Source organism: Protopterus annectens, chromosome 12.part0 (assembly GCF_019279795.1).
Source record: "Protopterus annectens isolate FY-2018-M chromosome 12.part0, PAN1.0, whole genome shotgun sequence".
Lineage (NCBI taxonomy): Eukaryota > Metazoa > Chordata > Ceratodontiformes > Protopteridae > Protopterus > Protopterus annectens.
The window spans coordinates 295,238,270-295,258,088 of NC_056746.1; the positions used below are offsets into that span (position 1 = coordinate 295,238,270).

General features: G+C 36.7%; 1 protein-coding gene across 1 annotated transcript in view; it reads left to right on the top strand.

Moving 5' to 3' along the window:
* The window catches only part of LOC122816158 (tumor susceptibility gene 101 protein-like), a 444,433-nt gene that overhangs the window by 355,947 nt on the left and 68,667 nt on the right, over positions 1–19,819 (top strand). Inside the window, exons 5-6 of the mRNA XM_044088912.1 lie at positions 5,820–5,934; positions 13,248–13,290. Coding sequence (XP_043944847.1) covers positions 5,820–5,934; positions 13,248–13,290 — 158 coding nt within the window. The remainder of the gene's footprint in view (positions 1–5,819; positions 5,935–13,247; positions 13,291–19,819) is intronic.

A 19,819-nucleotide genomic window follows, 5' to 3' on the forward strand; every position in this document is an offset into this window, starting at 1 on the left:
TTGGTGACATCTAGGCGTTTGGAAACTATTCGTAGTGGTTTTCTTCTTTTGTGGTTATTGAGTAGATACTGCACAACCTAACTTCAGAATATCTTCCTAAACATTTCATCCATAAATCATTAGGGTCTGCTTATTATTTTCCCCTCAGGTGTTTAGTAGTGATCTGTATAGACACAGACAACTTGAACTGACACCTTTCCTGTAAAAGCACCCTTGAATTTTCACCAATACCTAGTTGCACATAGGGCAACTAGTTTGCAGTGACAAGCACTGCCACCAGAGGTGCAAACCAGATACTCCTACTGTATATATTCTCAACACAACCATCTAATCAATAAAAAAGGGCATGTTGCCATAGATATGAAGTTCCCCCTAGCTCCATTACCAGCATGGTGGATGGGCATCCATATGCAGTGTGGCAATTGCCTCATGTTTACTGACAACCCACTAATTCTCAAACAAACTGATATGGTATGTGAAAGATGTATTTACACATCAGTAGAGGCAAACGTCTCACATAAAAGCACTCCTAATGTCAATAGAGCTGTCAGGAGTACACACACTGCACCTATCACATGCAATTCAAAGCATACACATAGACCAACATATACTGAGGCACTTAAATGTAACCTTACGAATCCACAGCCAGATGTCATGGAGCCTCTTCTTCTAAGCCCATAAGGCAAGCTACCACATAATCCAACATTCTGGTAATTGGAAACTCCATTCTGAGACACACTAATGTCCCCCTCACTAGGTGAGTAAGGAGAAAGTCACAGTCAGTTGTTTATCAGGGACCAGGATCTGCCACATTACACACGCACTCAGATCATTGGACCACAAGTACTAGTATGATTCAGTTATAATTCATGAGGGTTTAAATGACCTGAGATGTGCCACCCTAGACTATATGAAGCTGTAAAAATTTGCTTTTTGTTTAAATTATAATGAATAGATGTTGGCTGATTTTATTAGTTTTTTTGATAACTGTGGTTTTGATTTGGTTCAGATGATAATCAAGTACAATGAGTCTGCTTAAGGTATTTAAATTCAGAACTTGAAAGTGTTACTCCACAAATATTGAACGATTTACTGTTTTCAGAATATAAGACTTTTTATGAGAAAATCTTTAATAAAGTAGACAAAAGGTGTAGTAGCATTTTTTTAAAGAAACAGCACACAATGAGAGGGATTTAAAACAGTATCAGAATAAAATAGCTTATTCCATTCCACAGGTGAATCCCTCCAAGTCTGTTAAAAAGGTGTGGTGTTTGATTCAGATGTGATTTTGTCCCCAGGGACCCACAGGCCCAACTTGGGTGGGGAACAAGGTTGAACTATAGTAGAGTTGAATTATTTTTCCACTGAGCCCCAGGATTTTCAGTTACCGAGATGCTCGTAGAGACTAGCGAGTCAGTTAAAACAAGTATTAGATTCAGGGCAATACCCACAGCAATTACCTTACCGATCTCCCCAGAAGAATTATCACAAGTGGAGATAACCACTGGTTATGATGGTGTTATTTGTTCATATAAAGGCTTCAAGATTTATAACTACACGCATTCCCCCCATTACAAGAGATCACTTCACTTTGTCTTTAAAAGGTTTCAAAGTTGTTCCTACAAGAGATGCTGACAGCAGATTTATTGGTTGAATTATAACTATTCACTAGGAAATTTAATTGTAATGTATTTTCTCACAATAAAATAAATAGCGATGTCATATCAGCTATGTCACAAAACAGGTGTTTACCCACAAAATATAGTATATTCAATCCACCCCTCCACCCTATTATACAACTGCTTAAAAAAGCAGTTATGAAGGACATGTACAATATGTATTCCCAGAGCAAAAGGGCACTCCACAACCTCACCAAGAAAGAAGAAGAACTTTTAGAAATACTTAGACATGACAGGAACATGTGAATTATGAAACCTCCAAAGGGGGTGGTGGTGTACTGTTTGAAGTGCAGGATTATTCCAATGTTGTGGCGGACATCTTACACAACACTAATACATGCACTCCCATATCTAAAAAACAGATTATCGCATACCAGAGAATTGACTCATATCTAGAGGAATATATATTAGATTGGCAAATAGATGTGGAGACCTTCAAAGTCTTGTTAAAACCAAAGCCAATTATTCCTGCAATCTTTGAAATCCCAAAAACCATAAGGATGTAGTTAAGCACCCTTTCAGGCCAGTAGTTTCATCACGGGGATCAAAAACCTATCCTCTGCCAGTTTTAGTAGATAAATTGGTGAAAGCTATCATAGAACTAACCCCCTACCTTATCAAAGATTCACGGGACTTCCTGGGACATATAAAGAACATTTTATATAAAATTAATTAATATTTTTGACAATCAATATCATTGATGTATTTACTGTGTTTCCCAAGAATGAAGGACTGGAACTGTTTCACATCACACTTCACAGTTTTTCTTCCCTACCAAATGACAAAGTTTCCTTAGTGGTGGAATTTATGTCTTTAATATTAGACAATAAGTTTATTTTCTTTGAAGGGGAGTACTTTAAACAAACAAGAGGTGTTGCCATGGGCACAGCCTGTGCCTCCGTTTTTGCCAACATTGACCTATTAGGGTGGGGGTATCAACACATATTCAATATTAGGTTTTCTAAGAATCTCCACCTGTACATTAAGACATTACAGAGTTTGTAGTCACTTAAATAAACTAACTATACACATAAAAGAGATTCCTTGATGATGTCTTTACCCTGTGGGATGACACAGAGGGGGAAATTCATTCATTTCTGGAATATTTAAACAGCACCACAGACTATTTAAAGTTCAGCTACAATTGGAACAGGGAAAGGATCAACTATCTTGATACCGTCATATCAAACACAGCACTGGGATTTAAGTCTTAATATTTATAGAAAAGAAACCTTTTTCCACACCTGCTTACAATGCTCTAGTTGCCATCTTTACATTCTTAAGGAAAGTTTGGTAAAAGGCCAGGCAATATGGATTGCAAGGATGACATCCCAACATGAGGAGGTGTGGGATGAATTGGTTAAACTCAAACAAACGTTTATAGTGAGGTCATATCCAGAGAATTTAGTCCACAACCTGATCAAAGAAGTGTTTAATGGTTGGGGAGGTGAAATTTAAGTCTTTATTAGGATTAGGTCTCAGTAAAATACCTGATAACACACAGAAGGTCAAATATGAAAAAGCACTTATCATAGAACATAATCAGTTTTCCAGTGAGATTAGGGACATTGTCAAGTGAAACTAGAATATTTTAAAAGTTAATAAGGACATACATGATATGGTAGGGGCTTGACCTATCTTCATTTGGAAACCACAAAGAATTTTAAACAATTGCTTGAAAATAAAATGCCTTAGACTTCATGTATAGTTAGGGGGACAAACCCTTGTGGCTGTAATAAAGTGTTCATACATTATTAAGATACAAACCCTGGTGTTTGAAAATATACTTGACAGCAAGGTAGTTTTCCAGAAAGGGAATTGTGGAACAACTAGAGTGGTATATTTGGCAAAGTATGATCACTGTCCAGCATATTACATTGGCAAGAATAAAAGAGCACTTAAAACATGCATTTATGAACACACTTATGATATTGCAAATCATCATGCCTTATACAAACATTCCATTAGTTGTTCCGAGTTCAAACAGTTTTCCTTTAGGATTTTGTAAATTATCAACATCAGCCCCAGGGGGTGACTGGAAAGGATGGCACCCAGTAGGGAACTTATGTGCCAGCCTAGAATTTCCCCCCAGGGTTAAACAAACATATTTCAATAACCCCAGTACTGAATATTAGGGCTGGCAAACTGCAGCTATATGCCACTTATTTGAGAAAGTTTTAACTGAAAGCATGCTTTTTTAGGTTTTAAGTTTTTAATATTTCTGACTTGAAATTTTATAGTGCGTCTTTAAGACTATTCCATTAAATTACCAATTATTTTATTACATCTGTAAGAACCAACAGGTTTATTTGGCTAACAGTATAAAATCTGTGGTCTGTGTATTTGATTTTATTCTGATAAAGTCCCTATAGTGGGATGAAAGCACTCAATTTCCATTAAATTTTATCGTTTTAATCATTGTTGGATCCTTGGTGGCGTTGTTGTTGTTTGATTTTAGGTCATAATCATGTGTTAAGTCATTGATTATACCAAACTACAGGTCTTGTCTACCACTTGCAGATAACACAGTCATTCCCAGAAAGCCTGTCGGAGATGGGAATTATTCCTGTCTCAAGAATAACACTTCCAAAAGTGACAGCATGTAACCTTCACTGTAAGCTGCCTACCCTATTCATTTCTAGCTGAGGCTCAGTCTCCCTTTAACTTTGCCCAGTGACATCTAGAAAGATGCCAAGTCAATGACATCTTAATGCTACATCAGAAGATAGCTACATTGACTCAGAAGGGCATAGGCTTAGAAAGAGATCTCTGTCTTACATATAAGACATTCAAGAAAGCAATAGGTCTTAAACTGCAGACTTTCTGACATAAAGTTAAAAATGGCATAATGTATCAAAATCTGTATAATCAGGATATCACTTTGCAGTCATCTGTATTAAACATTGGCTATAATAGCAACTGCAACATCAAAAACTGTACCATAAAATGAGTAACACTATAGTAAAACCCTGTCATCGCTGGAATAGCATAAAAACAGCTAGCAACATGCAATTAAACGTAACCAGCTACAGCAAGATGACAGCCAAGCAGTTTCAGCCATTAATACCAACTAATGCTTCAGCTATAAAATGTAGATGCTTATTTGATTAAAAAAAAAAAACACCTCGGTCTCAAAAGGTCAAAAACACGCATTACCTAAATGACAATAAAATAACTCATTTTCATAGGGGCCAAGCAGCCTTTCTCTCCCTTGTCCTCCCAAACTTATGCACAACAATGGCAAAAGGGGAACTCCCCCTTTAAATAATCCACATTCCTTTCCTAGACATAGGTTAGTACTAAACTAATTGCCCTTATGGGCCATTTTAAGCCTAGCCAATTAGCCCCTGTGAGAATCAAACCCCGTACCTTGTGTCTGTAAGGCAAACACCTTAACCATTATGCCAACCTCCCATCCTTATGCTTCCACATCGACCACTTATGCTTGGCCACATACAAACTAACTCAGCAAGTCAATGATGACCTGGATGGAAATTCAGACTATTACATTCTGTGCTGCGCCATTTAACCATGTACTGAAAGTTATTTTAATTTTGATTACCCTGATGTTTAGCTTGAATATTTTTTCTTTTGTAACTTTCCCACACTCTCCAGGGCTAATGTTAGACAGCCTTCTTAGTTTTTCAGGAATTAATGGTTGTTAGTTATAAAGAAAATATAATACTTAACCATTCCATAGCTTTAAATTCTCAGCATCTTTTATCTTTTTCATGATCAGATGTAACTTATTTCTACATGATTTAAGACTAGTGATATCTAACACTTTCTACCTTGCTGAAGACTAGGCACATTAAAGAAGTTGGTAGTATGTGGGCATGTTTGGTTTTAAAAGTGGTAGGGGTGTAGGTGGTGCTAACTTTTTTGACAAAGTTAAGTGGGTGATATTTGTATTCCAGTGTTGGTATTCTTGTGTAAGTTTCCTAGTAAGTCTTAGCAAATCTGATTTTAAAAAGAAGATGGCTAGATAGATCGATAGACAGATGGAGATGGACAGACAATGGCAATTAATTAATGGCAATTAATGCTTGCCCCTGATGCTGTATCGAGTATATGTTGTAACTCAGAAAATATGCATATTTCTTTGTAAGAATTCTAAGTGCATTCTGCTTCATTTTGTAGCCATCATCAAATCTCCTGGGCCTTGTACAAGAAATTATATCAGTTTTCCAGCAACAACCACCTGTGTATGCTGTTATGAACCCAAATTATAATGTGGTACACAATCCACCATCAGGTAATGTAAAACTGGAGTTAGAAACTGAATCAGTTCTTTTTATTTTAGTTTTAAACATACAAAGGTTACCTGCTGTGGGAGTTTATAGTATCATGTATTGTGTGCATTATTCAACGTTTTAGTTTATGTATATACTAGCTATCAAAAGGTAGAAATGCTTTGGATTTATGACTAGCAATAATGCCTTAAGTAGAGTTGTCATAGTTATACCATACCCCAAAAGTGTCACCATTTTTCACTCTACTGTAAATATTTACTCCCAGATTTGACATTTCAGTGCTCCAAATGTTGCCTCCTTTTGAGCTAGATGTACCATTATTCAGGGATGCAGCTAACATTAGAAATGTTCTGAGACATCCAATGGCGTTCTTTTTCCTTTTGCCTTTCATTACAGTCCTTGCTTTGGAATGCTATAGTTATTATTATAGCTGCTGGTGTTAAAAGTAGATGTTTTTGTATCTCCTTGCACTCTATTGGGTGCATTATGCTTCTGTGCATGTGTCATACCCCCCACCCCAAAAATTAACCAAATGGATTAATTGTGATATCATGTTTTGCTGCCTGACAGTTATATACCTGCTGACTAATGGAATGTGATACAAGTAAACTATGTGGATGCTGCATGTGTGACTGACTTCAAAATAATCATGAATCTGTTATTGTGGATGTTATAAAAAACAATGTGTGAGATGTAAAAGCATTTTCATAATACATTAATGTATAACCTGGTATGTCCCCAGTACAATGGCCCTTGTAATGCCTATCGAAAAATGGATTGTGCCGGACTTGATAAAAAGCATTTTTATATATAATGGATATAAAAAGTGTACACACCTCTGTGTAATACTCTGTTGAAGCATGTTTTGATTTAATTACAGCATTCACTCTTCTTGGGTACACACCTGCCATCAATTAAAGAGACTCTGATTAACCCCAAATAAAGTTCAATTGTCCTAGTAGGATTTTCCTGACATTTACTCAGTTGCTTGCTACAGCAAAAGCCATGGTTCGCAGAGAGCTTACAAAGTATCAAAGGGATCTTATTCATCAGTCAGGAGAAGGGTACAAAAAAATTTCCACAGCATTGGATATACCTGGGGAACATGGTGAAGACAATCATCAAAGCGTGGAGAAAATATGGGACAGCAGTGACATTACAAAGAACTTAACTGGATGTCCCTCCAAAATTGATGAAAAGACAAGACGAAAACTGGTCAGGGAGGATGCCAAGAGACCTACAGCAACACTGAAAGAGCTGCAGGAATTTCTGGCAAGTACTAGTTGTTTCCTACATGTGACAACAATCTCGCATATTCTCCATATGTCTGGATTATGGGATAGGGTTGCAAAATGGAAGCCTTTTCTTACACAGAAAAACATCCAGGCCTGGCTAAAATTTGCAAAATAATACGTCAAGTTTCCCAAAAGCATGTGAGAAAATGTATTTTGGTCTGATGAGACCAAGGTTGAACCTTATGGCTATAATTCCAAAAGGTATGTTTGGAGGAAAAACAAGACTTCGCATCACCAAAAGAACACCATCCCCATGGTGAAGCATGGTGGTGGCAGTATCATGCTTTGGAGTTGCTTTTCTTCAGCTGGAAATTGGGGCTTTAGTCAAGGTAGAGGGAATTATGAACAATTCCAGATACCAGTCACTTTTGACCCAAAACCTTCAGGCGTCTGCTAGAAAGCTAAAGATGAAGAGGAATTTCACCTTTCACCACAACAATGACCCCAAGCATACATCCAATACACCCAGGTTATAGGTCACATTAAAGGTGGGAAAAGTTTTGAAATTATTTATTGTGGTCTCATTTTTTTATATCAGAAAAACCTGGCATTTTAACATGGATGTGTACACTTTTTATATCCACTGTATACACGTGTGTGTGTGTGTGTGTGTGTGTGTGTGTGTGTGTGTGTGTGTGTGTGTGTGTGTATGTGTGTACGTGTGTGTATGTGTGTGTGTATGTGTATACATATATATATATATATATATATATATATATATATATATATATATATATGATTTATTGCTCTAGTGTGTTCCTTGATCCGTTTAGATAAATTTCTACATGTTTTGTCAGTGTTTAAATTGTGACATTGTGTGCAGAAAGACAAATAAACAATATTGGTGCTATGACAATTGAAGCTACCTAGAACTTTAATGGTAATGTTGCAATGAGTAAACTTATAACAATCAGCTTGGTAAATATATTTGCATGCTGTGCATATATGTTTATGTTTATACACACACACACACACACACAAGCACACATATATTTGTGTATGTGTCTATGTCTATATATATATATATATATATATATATATATATATATATATATATACTGTAAATGTGTGTGTGTGTGTGTGTGTGTGTGTGTGTGTATTTCAGATCTGATGAAGCTCTTTTAAGGGTGAAACCGCTCATCTATTGTTTTTCAATAAAGAAGTTTTGATGTCTGCATAAGTTATAATTGCTTGACCACTCTGAAGTCTCAAATGAATTTGTCTACAGTGCATGGTTCTTTTTTCCCTGATTTTTTGAGTCTCAGCAAGCAGCTTTGTTGCTCACAAGTACCAGTCTTCCCTGTAGTCTATTGTTTTTCCTTATGGGAGGGAGAAATGTCACTTAATTCCTGTAATTTAATTATACAAACTAGCACCTCAATATCATGCATTTAAAAGGTTCTAAAACATCTCATTTAACCATTCACTTATAGCCAGAACATTTGCATATAAATTTGGGTAATTTGCAAGGAGTCAGTAAAAAATAAAAAGTAATCAAATGACATACCTTAACTGAAACTCACTAATTAGTTGTTATAAAATCATTGTTATAACTACAGTCATAATGAGAATAACAGTAATAATAATAACAGCAATACAAATAATAGTTAATATTAAAACTACTTGGCAGTTGATACATTGGTGACATTTTATTTAGCAATTATTTTATTTCAGTGGAGATGTTTATAAACAAGTGTAGGGCATTGATCTGCTTTTCATTAGCAAAGGTGCTGAAAAACATTTTTTAGACTTTTTTTTTGGTAAAATGGAAAATAATGATCTTGGTATTATGTTTACTTATTCTATACAGTCATTAAGTATTTAGATGTTAGGCTTTTATATGAAATGTTGGAGTTCAGACTATATTATATAGGAAGCCTACTTCCACTAGTTATTTACTTCATGTGTCTGATGATGTTCCTCATTTAGTGGATTCATTACCCCATGGAGAGTTCTATATGCCCAACATTTGTGCTCAGAGGAAAAGAAATTTCAAAGAGCGGTTAATGCTCTAGTATGTGAGTTTTATAAAGAGGCTATAATGAAGGAAATGTAATGGCATCTTTGGGAAAGTTAAAGGGGGAGCTGATGTTTCATGTAGGTTAGTTGTTCGAAGTTGTAGTGTTTATCCAAACACAACTGAGGTGTATTTTATTTGCTTTGGCCCTTCATTGAGGAAGTTGATAGACATTTGAAAAAAAGTATTAAGAGAAAGGAAGGGACTATGTTTAAAGGCGGTAGTGTATGCAAGTATGGAGATAACAATGATGGTCAAGAGATTAAACAGTCTAGAGATTAATGGGCACAGTTTTAAACCACCACGTATCTTGGATTATCAAAAGGAGGTGGTGTATTGATTTAATTTCCCTTGCAGTTTATTTTATATTGGACAAACAAAATGTCCATTTTGAGCATAAAATAATATATTAGAGACGTTAAAAACATAACTCAGGAAAGTCTATTAGCTGTTCATTTCCAAAGCATTTAATTCCTCAGAATATGATTAAAGATTTTTTTTATTGTGCATTAGCTTTGGGTTGGGAATTTATATAATAATGTATCGGATATGCTTTTATGGAAAGAAGCCTGGTATATTTTTACATATCAAATGTTGTAGCCAGTTTAGCTAAATGTGTGTGTAAAAAAGAAATGCAAACTATTGTTATCAGAACATCTAATTCAACTCATAAGAAACTAACCTGGCAGAAATTACAAGTTTTATTAGACAAATATAATGTTACATATAATTTATATTGAACTTTGCCGTGGATGATTGTATATAATTATTTTGTCATTTCTACTTTTATGTTTTATTTGTTCATATTGTTAAATTTTGGATATACAATCAAATAAAAAGTTGTTGAAAAAATGTTGTAGCCAAAAGGTATAAATAATGAATTATTAATGAAATATTTATTGTTATAGTTATTATTATTGTCATAGTAAGGGTTTTATGGTAACTAATGAATGGGTTTCTGTGTAGGTAGAGTTTCTTGTGAGCTTTTATTGGCTCATTACAAGTAACCCAATTTTTGAAGCACCTTTTATGAATCCAAATTGAATGGACAAATGTATGCATTTAATTATTTATTGCATTTGGCTAGCAGGATAATCTGATTAAGCTTCAAGCCCCTTTTCCAGTAGAAGCCTGGAGATACATGCCCCATGAAAGCAATAGAGTACAGACAATATCAATAGGCTGAACAGTATGCTATCAAAAATGAAACATGAGAATTAAAATAAGTGTAGCACAACTCAGAAGACTGGGTTAAAGCTTTAAAATTCAGATAAAGTTATTAGCGAGAGAAACAGATTTTAGGTTTGTCTGAAGATGTTTTAGATCTTCTGTAGAAAGGAAAAGAGGAAAGAAGAATAAGGTTTAAAGGTGGCATATGAGAAAGATTGTGAAAAAGTCAGTGTGCTGCAGAGGGAAGAAGGTGCAAGGAAAGAGAGTGGTAAGAGGTAGTATTCAAGTAGCCTGAAAAAGTTGTGAAGAATGAAGAGTACAGAAGTACTTAATTTGTATATTATGAGTTTAGAACCTTTTGAAGGCATAATTCTGATATGCTAGTTCATATTATTAAATAAAGTTGAATATTATGAGTATTTAGGATAGCCATAGTATGTTTTGTGGTTTTGAATATTGATACTGGTTATTTTTGGTGGAATGGTGTGCTGTTACACTTGATGTTATTCACATCCAGTGATGAAGTTTAGTTGAGTGAATACTTCTAATGTCAAGTATACCCCACCAGGTTCTTAAATAAAAATAGAGTGTCTTCTTACAATTGAAGGCTGCTTATAGAGATATCTCTTAAGCAGAAATAAAGTTAAAATCAGTTTATAACATTTATGACCAACTACAATAAAAAAAAGTCTGAAAGTTACTACTGAGGATTATGGGTCAGATTCCAAGAGTTGCTTTCAGTGCACGTCTGCCCTGATTCCAAAAGACATGTTCTCAGTGTGAGTGACTTCTCTCCATATTACACCGGGGGCCATATTCCAAAAGACCTGCTATCATTGCAAGTGGTACACAATGCTTGCATTCCATTCAAATAAAAATGTCTCTCTGAATTGCTGTTTGAAGCCACCCAAAATAAAGACCAGATTGTCAGTATAGCATTTGAAAAAAGTGACTTTGTATTAACGTTTCTTGATCCCATAAGTCCAAAAGCTAATCTGTGAAAGTTGGAGCTAAGGAAGCACTTGTGGAAAATCCTTTGTTTTATTTGTCATGGTTGTTAGGGAAAAGAAAAAAAACTAATTACATGAAACTAAGTTCAGCAGGTTGCACAGGCAGCTTAATTTCTCAAGTGAAAAAAAAATACCAGAATAGGCAAGATATTATCTTGTATATTGAATGCCTTGTAGTTGAGATGTATAAAGAAGTGATACTGACACTGGCCAATAAAGATTCATTTTCAGTAATTCTGTATTTAGATAATTCCACCACATACCATAAGTCCCTTAAATAGAAAGGTAACTGTGTCAGAAGATTGTAATCGTTATCTAAAATACATAACCAGAGGCCCCACTTTGGAGCCACAGCAGCCACTGTAGGACAATAGAATAGTCACCTGATTTTTGTGTGCTTTGGTGCTCACAAAATGTTGTAGATGTCATAAATGATCAGAGCCAATGAAAAGTAAGTTTAATATTTCATCATCTATCCTTGCTGTACTTAGTGAATCTTAAACAGGACCATCTTTTTATAGTCAGCATCATCAGAAATATTTCCATTACTGTATGTAGATCAAAACTGTTGATCTGAAGCAAATCTTTTAGAAACAAAGTCGTGCTGGAGCAAGCAGGTTTATTCACAAACACAACAGCATCTTGAGAATCACAAAAATGAACTTAAACAGTAGCAGGCTAATGCCTGGATTTATGCACAAAAAGTACAAGCATCAACAGTCCACAATAGCTCAACTTAGGTGGCTCCTTTGGAATATTCTCCAAATCATTTCACACTCCTTAGCTGTTACATTATACAGTATTTTTATCCATATAAATGACATCTCAGTGTGTCCCACCCTTCTGTAACCTTCCTCTCCTCTGACTGATACTTCTCACACTCTCACGTCCAATAAGTTTTTTTTAGGTCTTACAATGTCTTATTCAAAAGGATTTGGACATAGTGTAATATGCTTAGGAGAACTCTATTTGTGTGTCTCTAGAATGTTTCTGTTCTAATGTTTATATCATGTGCCCCTAACAATACCATTGTTCACATCATAGCCTGACTATCAACAAAGCAAGGTTATGCTTTTCTTATCCCAACTTGCACAGAAGTAGGTATAGCATGACATATGAAAATTGTTCAAAAGAACACAGTTATATTTTTCTATATTAACTTGCACACAAGTAATGTATGAAATAATTTTATTTGAAGAATCCATCCTGAGACTTCTGCCTAATAGTACTCATTAACATTGCTTGCTGAAGCCCTAAATAATAATAAAAAGCAACAGGAACTTTAATACTCATCTAACCTCCCAGCAACTCAGGCAAATGAGACCTCAGCTGAACGTCTCATCTAAAGAGTCAGTCCTTTAACCAGAATACAGGGGATACTAGCAATAAGTTCAAATGAATGTAGGTATGCAGACACGGCTGCTGAGACTAATTTAATCAAATGCAGAAGAAAGAAGGCTGAGTAAGCCATATAACTGGACCCCCTTCAGAAATCTTTCAAAGATTTCTATGGTTATGGTGAGTATTCTTCTATAAATGCATTCATGTGGTAGAAACCAAGGGAAATACCATTTCAGGATCACTGTAGACTTAGTAAAGAAAAATAAAATCAGTTGTTTGAATATTGAAATGAACTTAAGTAAAGTTCAAATCACTAATTACATAATAAAATACTAAGGGATCCCATTTAAATTACATGGTAGTCACATAATGTTTAGACATTACTTTTAGAAATATAATGAATACAGTGAAGCAGACATATAGACTTGAGGATCTATCTCTGTGCATGTATAATGCATATCCATTGTTTCTCTTTTTTTCAGGTGGAGTAAACTCATCATATGGAGTATACATCCCTGCAGCAAGGTATGCAATTTCCTTATTGCCTGTGTCTATGGGTCTTCACCACTAATCATTACAGACAAAGTAGGCTTTGTGAATAAGGAGGATATCCTTTTTTTCAACCAGAGTGATTGTCTATTCCTAGATTACCATAAAGGAAGTGTTTTCATGCTGCCTACTTTGTGCATTTACTTTTGTCACTCTATTTGCCCTTACAATGAGCTGGAGTGACAGATTATTTTTACGTCAAGTGATTTTGGGTGATTGCTGTAGTAGAAGATATAGCATTCTGGGGCACTGACTGAAATATTTGCCTCATACCCTAGTATATGAAACTAGAAGGTAATGGTTTGATTGCTTTAAACTAACCATTGATACAGAACAGTAGCAGTCAAATGATGGTCTCATAAAAAACACTCTTGAATTAATAAAACATATCCAGAGTCCTCATCTGTCACACTTTTGAGTTTCTCACACATAAGCATAACGTTACAACTGATAATTACTTCACTTTTTAAAAGCATTTCAAACTTCTTTTTAGAAAACTTGCTTTTTCTGAGTGAAATGTAAACCATGAGACAATCAGCATTTTTCATTGTTATGCTAAACTTGGTTCTGGCTATATTGACCTCATTTTAATGTCTAATGAAAGATTAGCACATCCAAATCCAGGAGACATTTCAAGGAAATCTCTGACAGTGTCTGTGACCATTCACAGTGGGGAAGTCTGATTTTAGGACCTCATACCTAAGAAGATCATTAACTAGGCATCAGAATTTCACTGGTTGGGATCAAAACATTACATTTACCCTTCTGTTTGATCAAGACATTTAAGTGATCGACATTTGTATCAGAATGCTTATGTGCCTCCAGTACAAATTTTCTTGTCAAACTAAAATCATTTGCATTTTTAGTTATCACACCGGCTGTAAAAACATGTTTAAATACAGAATAAATCACTTTTTAGAACCTAATGAATCAGTAATGATATACAGCATATCTATCTGAAATGTATCGGCATCATGCAAATACTTTATAGCTGTTAAAAGAATTCAAATGGCCATAGCTTCAGATGAATGTCAAATGGGGGTCCAAATTATAGTGAGAAGAGTCTTAAAGTATGGATATAGAATGCAAAGGAGAGAAATGAACCAATTATGTGGGGCTGAGTGTTGGGGAAATCAGTAGAGAAAGGGATGATATAGCCTTCTCACATGCAATGAAGATGATGGCCAAAGAGGTTTGGTAGTTGCAAAAGAAATGCAATTTTTTATTGGGGTCACATGTTAGAAAGGAGGCAAGATGGACAGGGGCTGGACATCTTCTAAATGTGAAGTGGGGAAGGGAGGATAAGTTCATAGGTACTTACTAGGCATTTAGTCCAGGAGAAAATTTAGGTCCTAGCCCAATTTCTTAATTGTCCCAGGTCTGATTAATTGACTTGCTCACAATAGACAAATGGATTTTGAGGAAGCAGTTTAACAACTTGTAATCGTAATCCTCTGTACTAACTGCCAGATTGAAGATTGGTGAGAGAGGGCAGGCATGATGTTGCTATAATTTCTTAATATAGTCCAAATAAAGTTAGAAAGGAGGTGTTTCTCATTCGCAGCGTCCTTCCGAATAAGTAGTGGGTAGTCCTCGGTCAGTCTAATACCAGCCCTGCCGTCATTCATACCGTAGGCCCTGACATCAAGCGGCATCCTCAGTCTTATTCAGAGTATTTGCAGCATGGTCCGATGCAGCCGCGACATGGTCAGGGTTTTTGAAAGCTTTCTGTAAGTTTTCGCTTTCGATCTGACATTTAGAGTCAAGTTTCAGACCGGTACATTTGTTTTTGTTTTTCTTTTTTCAGTTTTTGTTTTTCTCTGCCTCTAGAGCAATTTTCACCATTGTCAGTGTGGGTGAATTGCTTTATGATGTGGGCAGATACCTAGCTGATATTACCATCCTCCTTATTCCTTGTTGTGGACCGCGGGGACCGAGTTGTGTGAGCTAGTTGTGCTAGGGTTAATAAGCAGGTTTAATAAGCGAGGCTAGATCTTGGCTAATTGCCATCTATAATAGTCTTTCGCATCCTAATCGGCTTCCATATCCTGAAGGAGCGGTAGCAACAAATCTGTAGAAGACAAATCTGTGATATCTAGGCGACTCGATTCGTCGTACTTTCTGCAGTCCTCTAACAGGGACAGTGGAACAGGCTGAAGTTTCTAGCTATGAGTGAGGAAAAGTTTGATTTTGACAGGATGTGTGGCCTAGAGAGCAGGGGTCAGGCTGAAGGCTCCTCAGGCTACTATTCTCCCTTCCTGCTTAAGGGGTTAGGCCTTCTGCTACTGTTTCTAGGGCTCCTCTAAGGAACAGGTTCAGGTCTCTTTCAGATGTGCTGGTGTTAGTTCTCAGGGTTCAGGCCTAAGTTGCTATATGCTTAAAATGGCAGAAGATTTGATTACTTTTAATTAGAGGTTCCATGCCCCTCCTGATAAGAGGCCCAGGTAGAGCCAGAGTTGGTTGTTTGGGAGCAGGCCTCAGATGATTCTGAGTCTCTTCTGCAGAACTCTCAAGATTTTTTTCCTAATATTCGGATTTCGACGCAGAGGATTCCACTCCTTCTGCTTCCCTCCAGAGGTGATTTTTCATTTTCATTTTCCTTACACTCTCTGAGGGAACATTTTAAGGAAGAAGGACAGGATTACAGACAGGATAAAGAGAGTATCTTGTTCTTGTTTTACCACAGCATAGATAGACCCTTGGCTATACCTCCTGTTTTGATGTTGTTCTTTTTGTTTTTTTTCGAGCCTCATTTAATCCCAGATTCTATGCCTCCTGCACCAGTTAAACCGACATAGGTTATATAGTACCTGAGGCTCATAAATAATAATATAAGAGTCTGAAAGTAGGAGCATACTCCAGAAAGTAGGGGCCCTAGGGGTGTTAGGCTTCTGTTGTAAAGAATCCGGTTCCTCTAGATAAGAAAGCTAGAGCTTTGACAGATGGGGGTAGAAGGTGCATACCTCTCTCTACTTTAGCAATGAGCATTGTACTCTACCTCTTTCTCCCCAAGGTTCTCTTGAAGGACAGACAGACCAGACAGCCCATCCATCCATCTGATAGACCAGTAACACAACACCCCACACCACTACTGAGGAGGGGAGTTTAGTGCAGAGCCTTGGGCTTGTCTCCCTTTTCTGATTCCCTTTTTGTCTCAGGAGGGGGCAACTTTCTCTCAATGTCAGTCTCTGCATCTAACAGCCTGGCATATTCTGTTTTTTATTCTGTCTGGAGAGGTTCTCTCTTTTCACAGTTTTTTTTTAAGTTATTTTGGGAGGCCAGGAGGCCTAGTACAAAGAAAAAGTTTATGCTGATAAATGGAGATTTTTTTTTTTGGAAAGGAAGAGGACTTGATGTTTCCAAGCCTAATTTGAGTGCTTACAGGACTGGATGATAGCTGTAAAGAAATTACTAAGAAAGGGTAACAGAGTTATTTCTCAGGAGTTTAACATGGTGTTGGACCCAGAGAGAGATCATTTGTTGGGAACAGTAGATTTTCATAGGATGAGTCAAAAGGTCTTAGGACAAGGAATGGAGGACCTAGATTTGGTAGATATCTGGAGAGAAACGAGAGGTTTTACCTTCTCAATGAATGAAATAAGGCAGACAAATTGATTGAGTAGGTAATTAGTACACAGGCAAATGGCAGAAGAGATGGAAGTTCAAGACTGGGGCTAATCCGGTCATGTCCTGATAAAATGAATTGGAAAATGGAGGTGAAAATTCAAAGTGTTACAGGTGGAATGCAAGTATAAAAAGCATGCAGAGGAGATTAAACATTTCAGGTGGTAAATAATATCAGAAGGTAGGGGACGGTGTGGGGAAGTGGAAATGGAAATGCAATAAAGCAACATGGAAGGGCAGAATTATGCCATGTTCTGGAGCAAAAAGAAAGGTGACAGATGGTAAAATTGAGGAACTGGAGAATCAGATTGTTGAGTTTCAGATGAGGGTGGGGGTGGACTGGAAGTGGATAATAATCAGAAATGCGGGCTAAAAAGGGAATATTAAGTTACTAGAAGAACTGTAGACTGAGGCAGAATTAGCCAGCAGAGGGGAATGGGCATTGAGTGGAAGTGAGGTGGAATCTGTGTTATTTATGTGGAAGCTGAAAGATCAAGATAAGCAGGTTGAGTAAAAGAAATAAGAACAGAGCAGAGTGAGTGCAAGCAGACACATTAAGGAAATTGTGGGGTGTTATATGGAAAATTATACAGGGTGGTGTCAACAGAGGGGGTCAGGAATAGAGGGGTAGAGGTAATAATGGAGTAGGAGAAACTGAATCTACATAAGGAAATAATGCTAACGGAGATGTTAGAAGCTATACAGCTTACAATGAGGTGAAAGGTGGGGGAAACAGAGAAGTTCCCCATTGAGAATTAGATCTGATGAATGTTATGGCAGGCTTGTTTAATAGGATGTTAGATGTAGGAAAATGCTTCATTCTCTGGCGGTGGCTACATTGGTGGTCATAGCCAAAGGAAATGGAAAACAGGATGATCCAGCAAAATTTTCCCAGATTTCACTTATACCACTGATGCAGAAATTTATGCAGTAGTTAGTCACACAGCTGTAGGAGGTGTTACCTACGTTGGTAGGGGATAACCATACAGGGGTTGTCAAGGTAGAATCACTCCTCTATAGATCACTGAAACTGTTGCTGGACATTCTGAATGGATGGAAAGTATAGTCAAGGAATGATGGGAATTATTTTCATGGATATACAAAAAGCTTTTACTTATTTGAAGTTTTAGAATGGGTGATAGGTGAGACTCACTTTGTTATGAGGTAAATGCATTTTATAAATCTGAGTGTATTCTGGTAAATGTTAGGAGGTCATGAGTGATACTATCCAGGAGAGGTACTCACCAGAGTTGCCTCCTTTCTTCCACTTTATATCATTTAGTGACAGAGGAACCGGGGCCAGAGTTTGAGGTAGTTTATACTTAAGAGGGGGGGAAAAATAGCTTTTATCTGTTCTTGGATGATTGTATTTATCTTTCAGAGGATGTCAGAAATAACTAGTGTTGGAACTGTATTGAAACTTTGAAAGAAGTCACTGATTGTTAGGATGGGAAGAAAGAGTATGTAGGGGTAAGAACTTCCATGCTCTCTTGGAGGGGGACATATTTTAGGGCTGAAGGTTTATCTCTCCTTGAGAGACACGAGGGTGGGGGGTGGTGGAGTTGTTAGGTAAAGTAATTAGTATGTTGAATATGTGGTGGGAAAGTGAATTGAATATGTGGTGGGAAAGTGAATACTTTGGTGGCTAGGGTAGATGTTATTAGAGTTTTGTTACTTCCTTTTTGTAATGCACCTAGTTAGGCATGTTAGTATTAACCCACTGGATAAGCTGTTTGGGAGGCTGCAAAAGATGTACAATTATGTCTAATTGTTGTTGGGGGGGGTCATGTCTGTCAAAGATTGATTGAGAGCAGAGAAAATGATGTGGAGATGGGAAATGCCAGTATTTTGGCATTATATTTCAGGACTTCTGCTTTGATCTCGTAAACTTGTACATTTCGAATTACATTGTTTTTTGTGGTTCTAAATAACTGGTAAGGTTTGCATTAATATCAGAGTATTTATGTTTCCCCTGCTGATGTATTAGATACATCATGTACCTTTTTTCACTTGTTATATGCAACATCATAGCCTTGAGGCTGATGCTCCCAGTTACCTGCATTGTATTCATGGAATTGCACCCATTTGTGTCATTTTGGACCTAATACAGTCTGCTAATTATCAGTCAAATTCTGGAAGGATATGGAACTAAAGTGAAATTTCTATAATTATATTTTTTGTAATCTTAAAATACGTTTCTGTCTGTAACTTTATATTTGACTTTATGGTGGCTAATTTTGAGTTGAGCTTTTTTCAGTGATCCATTGTTACAGTGATCTGATGTACTACTTCACTAACTGGAAGACTGAACTAGTTACTTTGTGTCAAATTCTGTCTAGACAGCGTAACTAGCTTAACTACTTAACAGCATTTTCCAAATAAAAATGTTAAATTATTTTTTGGCACTATTCCCCTGGTGACTATCAAACATGTACTCCCAATTGGTTTATTCATTCCTCTTGACCTCTGGTATCCTAGGGGGTCTACATCTACTTTGTTTCATTGAAAGCTCATTTCACTGCATTTGAATTCACCCTGACCAAATCTCTGAAAGCTCAAATTACTGAAAACTCATTTCACCAAAATCTTATTTCACTCAAGTGAAGCACTGTCACTGTGTAGAATACTGTTAGGCAAGTAAAAGCTATATGCCCTTTTCCCCACTTTAGTGTGATCCTGGAGTTAGTATATGTAGTTAGGGGGGTGTTGGGGGTACAGTCCCCCACATTGAGGGGTGTGGGGGGCGTAGCCACCCAGCTAGTTTGGTTTTGTATTCTATTTCACCGAAAGCTTCAAAACAATACATTTTAAACCATAGACATGCATACTTACAACACCAGTGCCAGACTTGTTCCAAAAGACAATATATAGCCAAACTAGG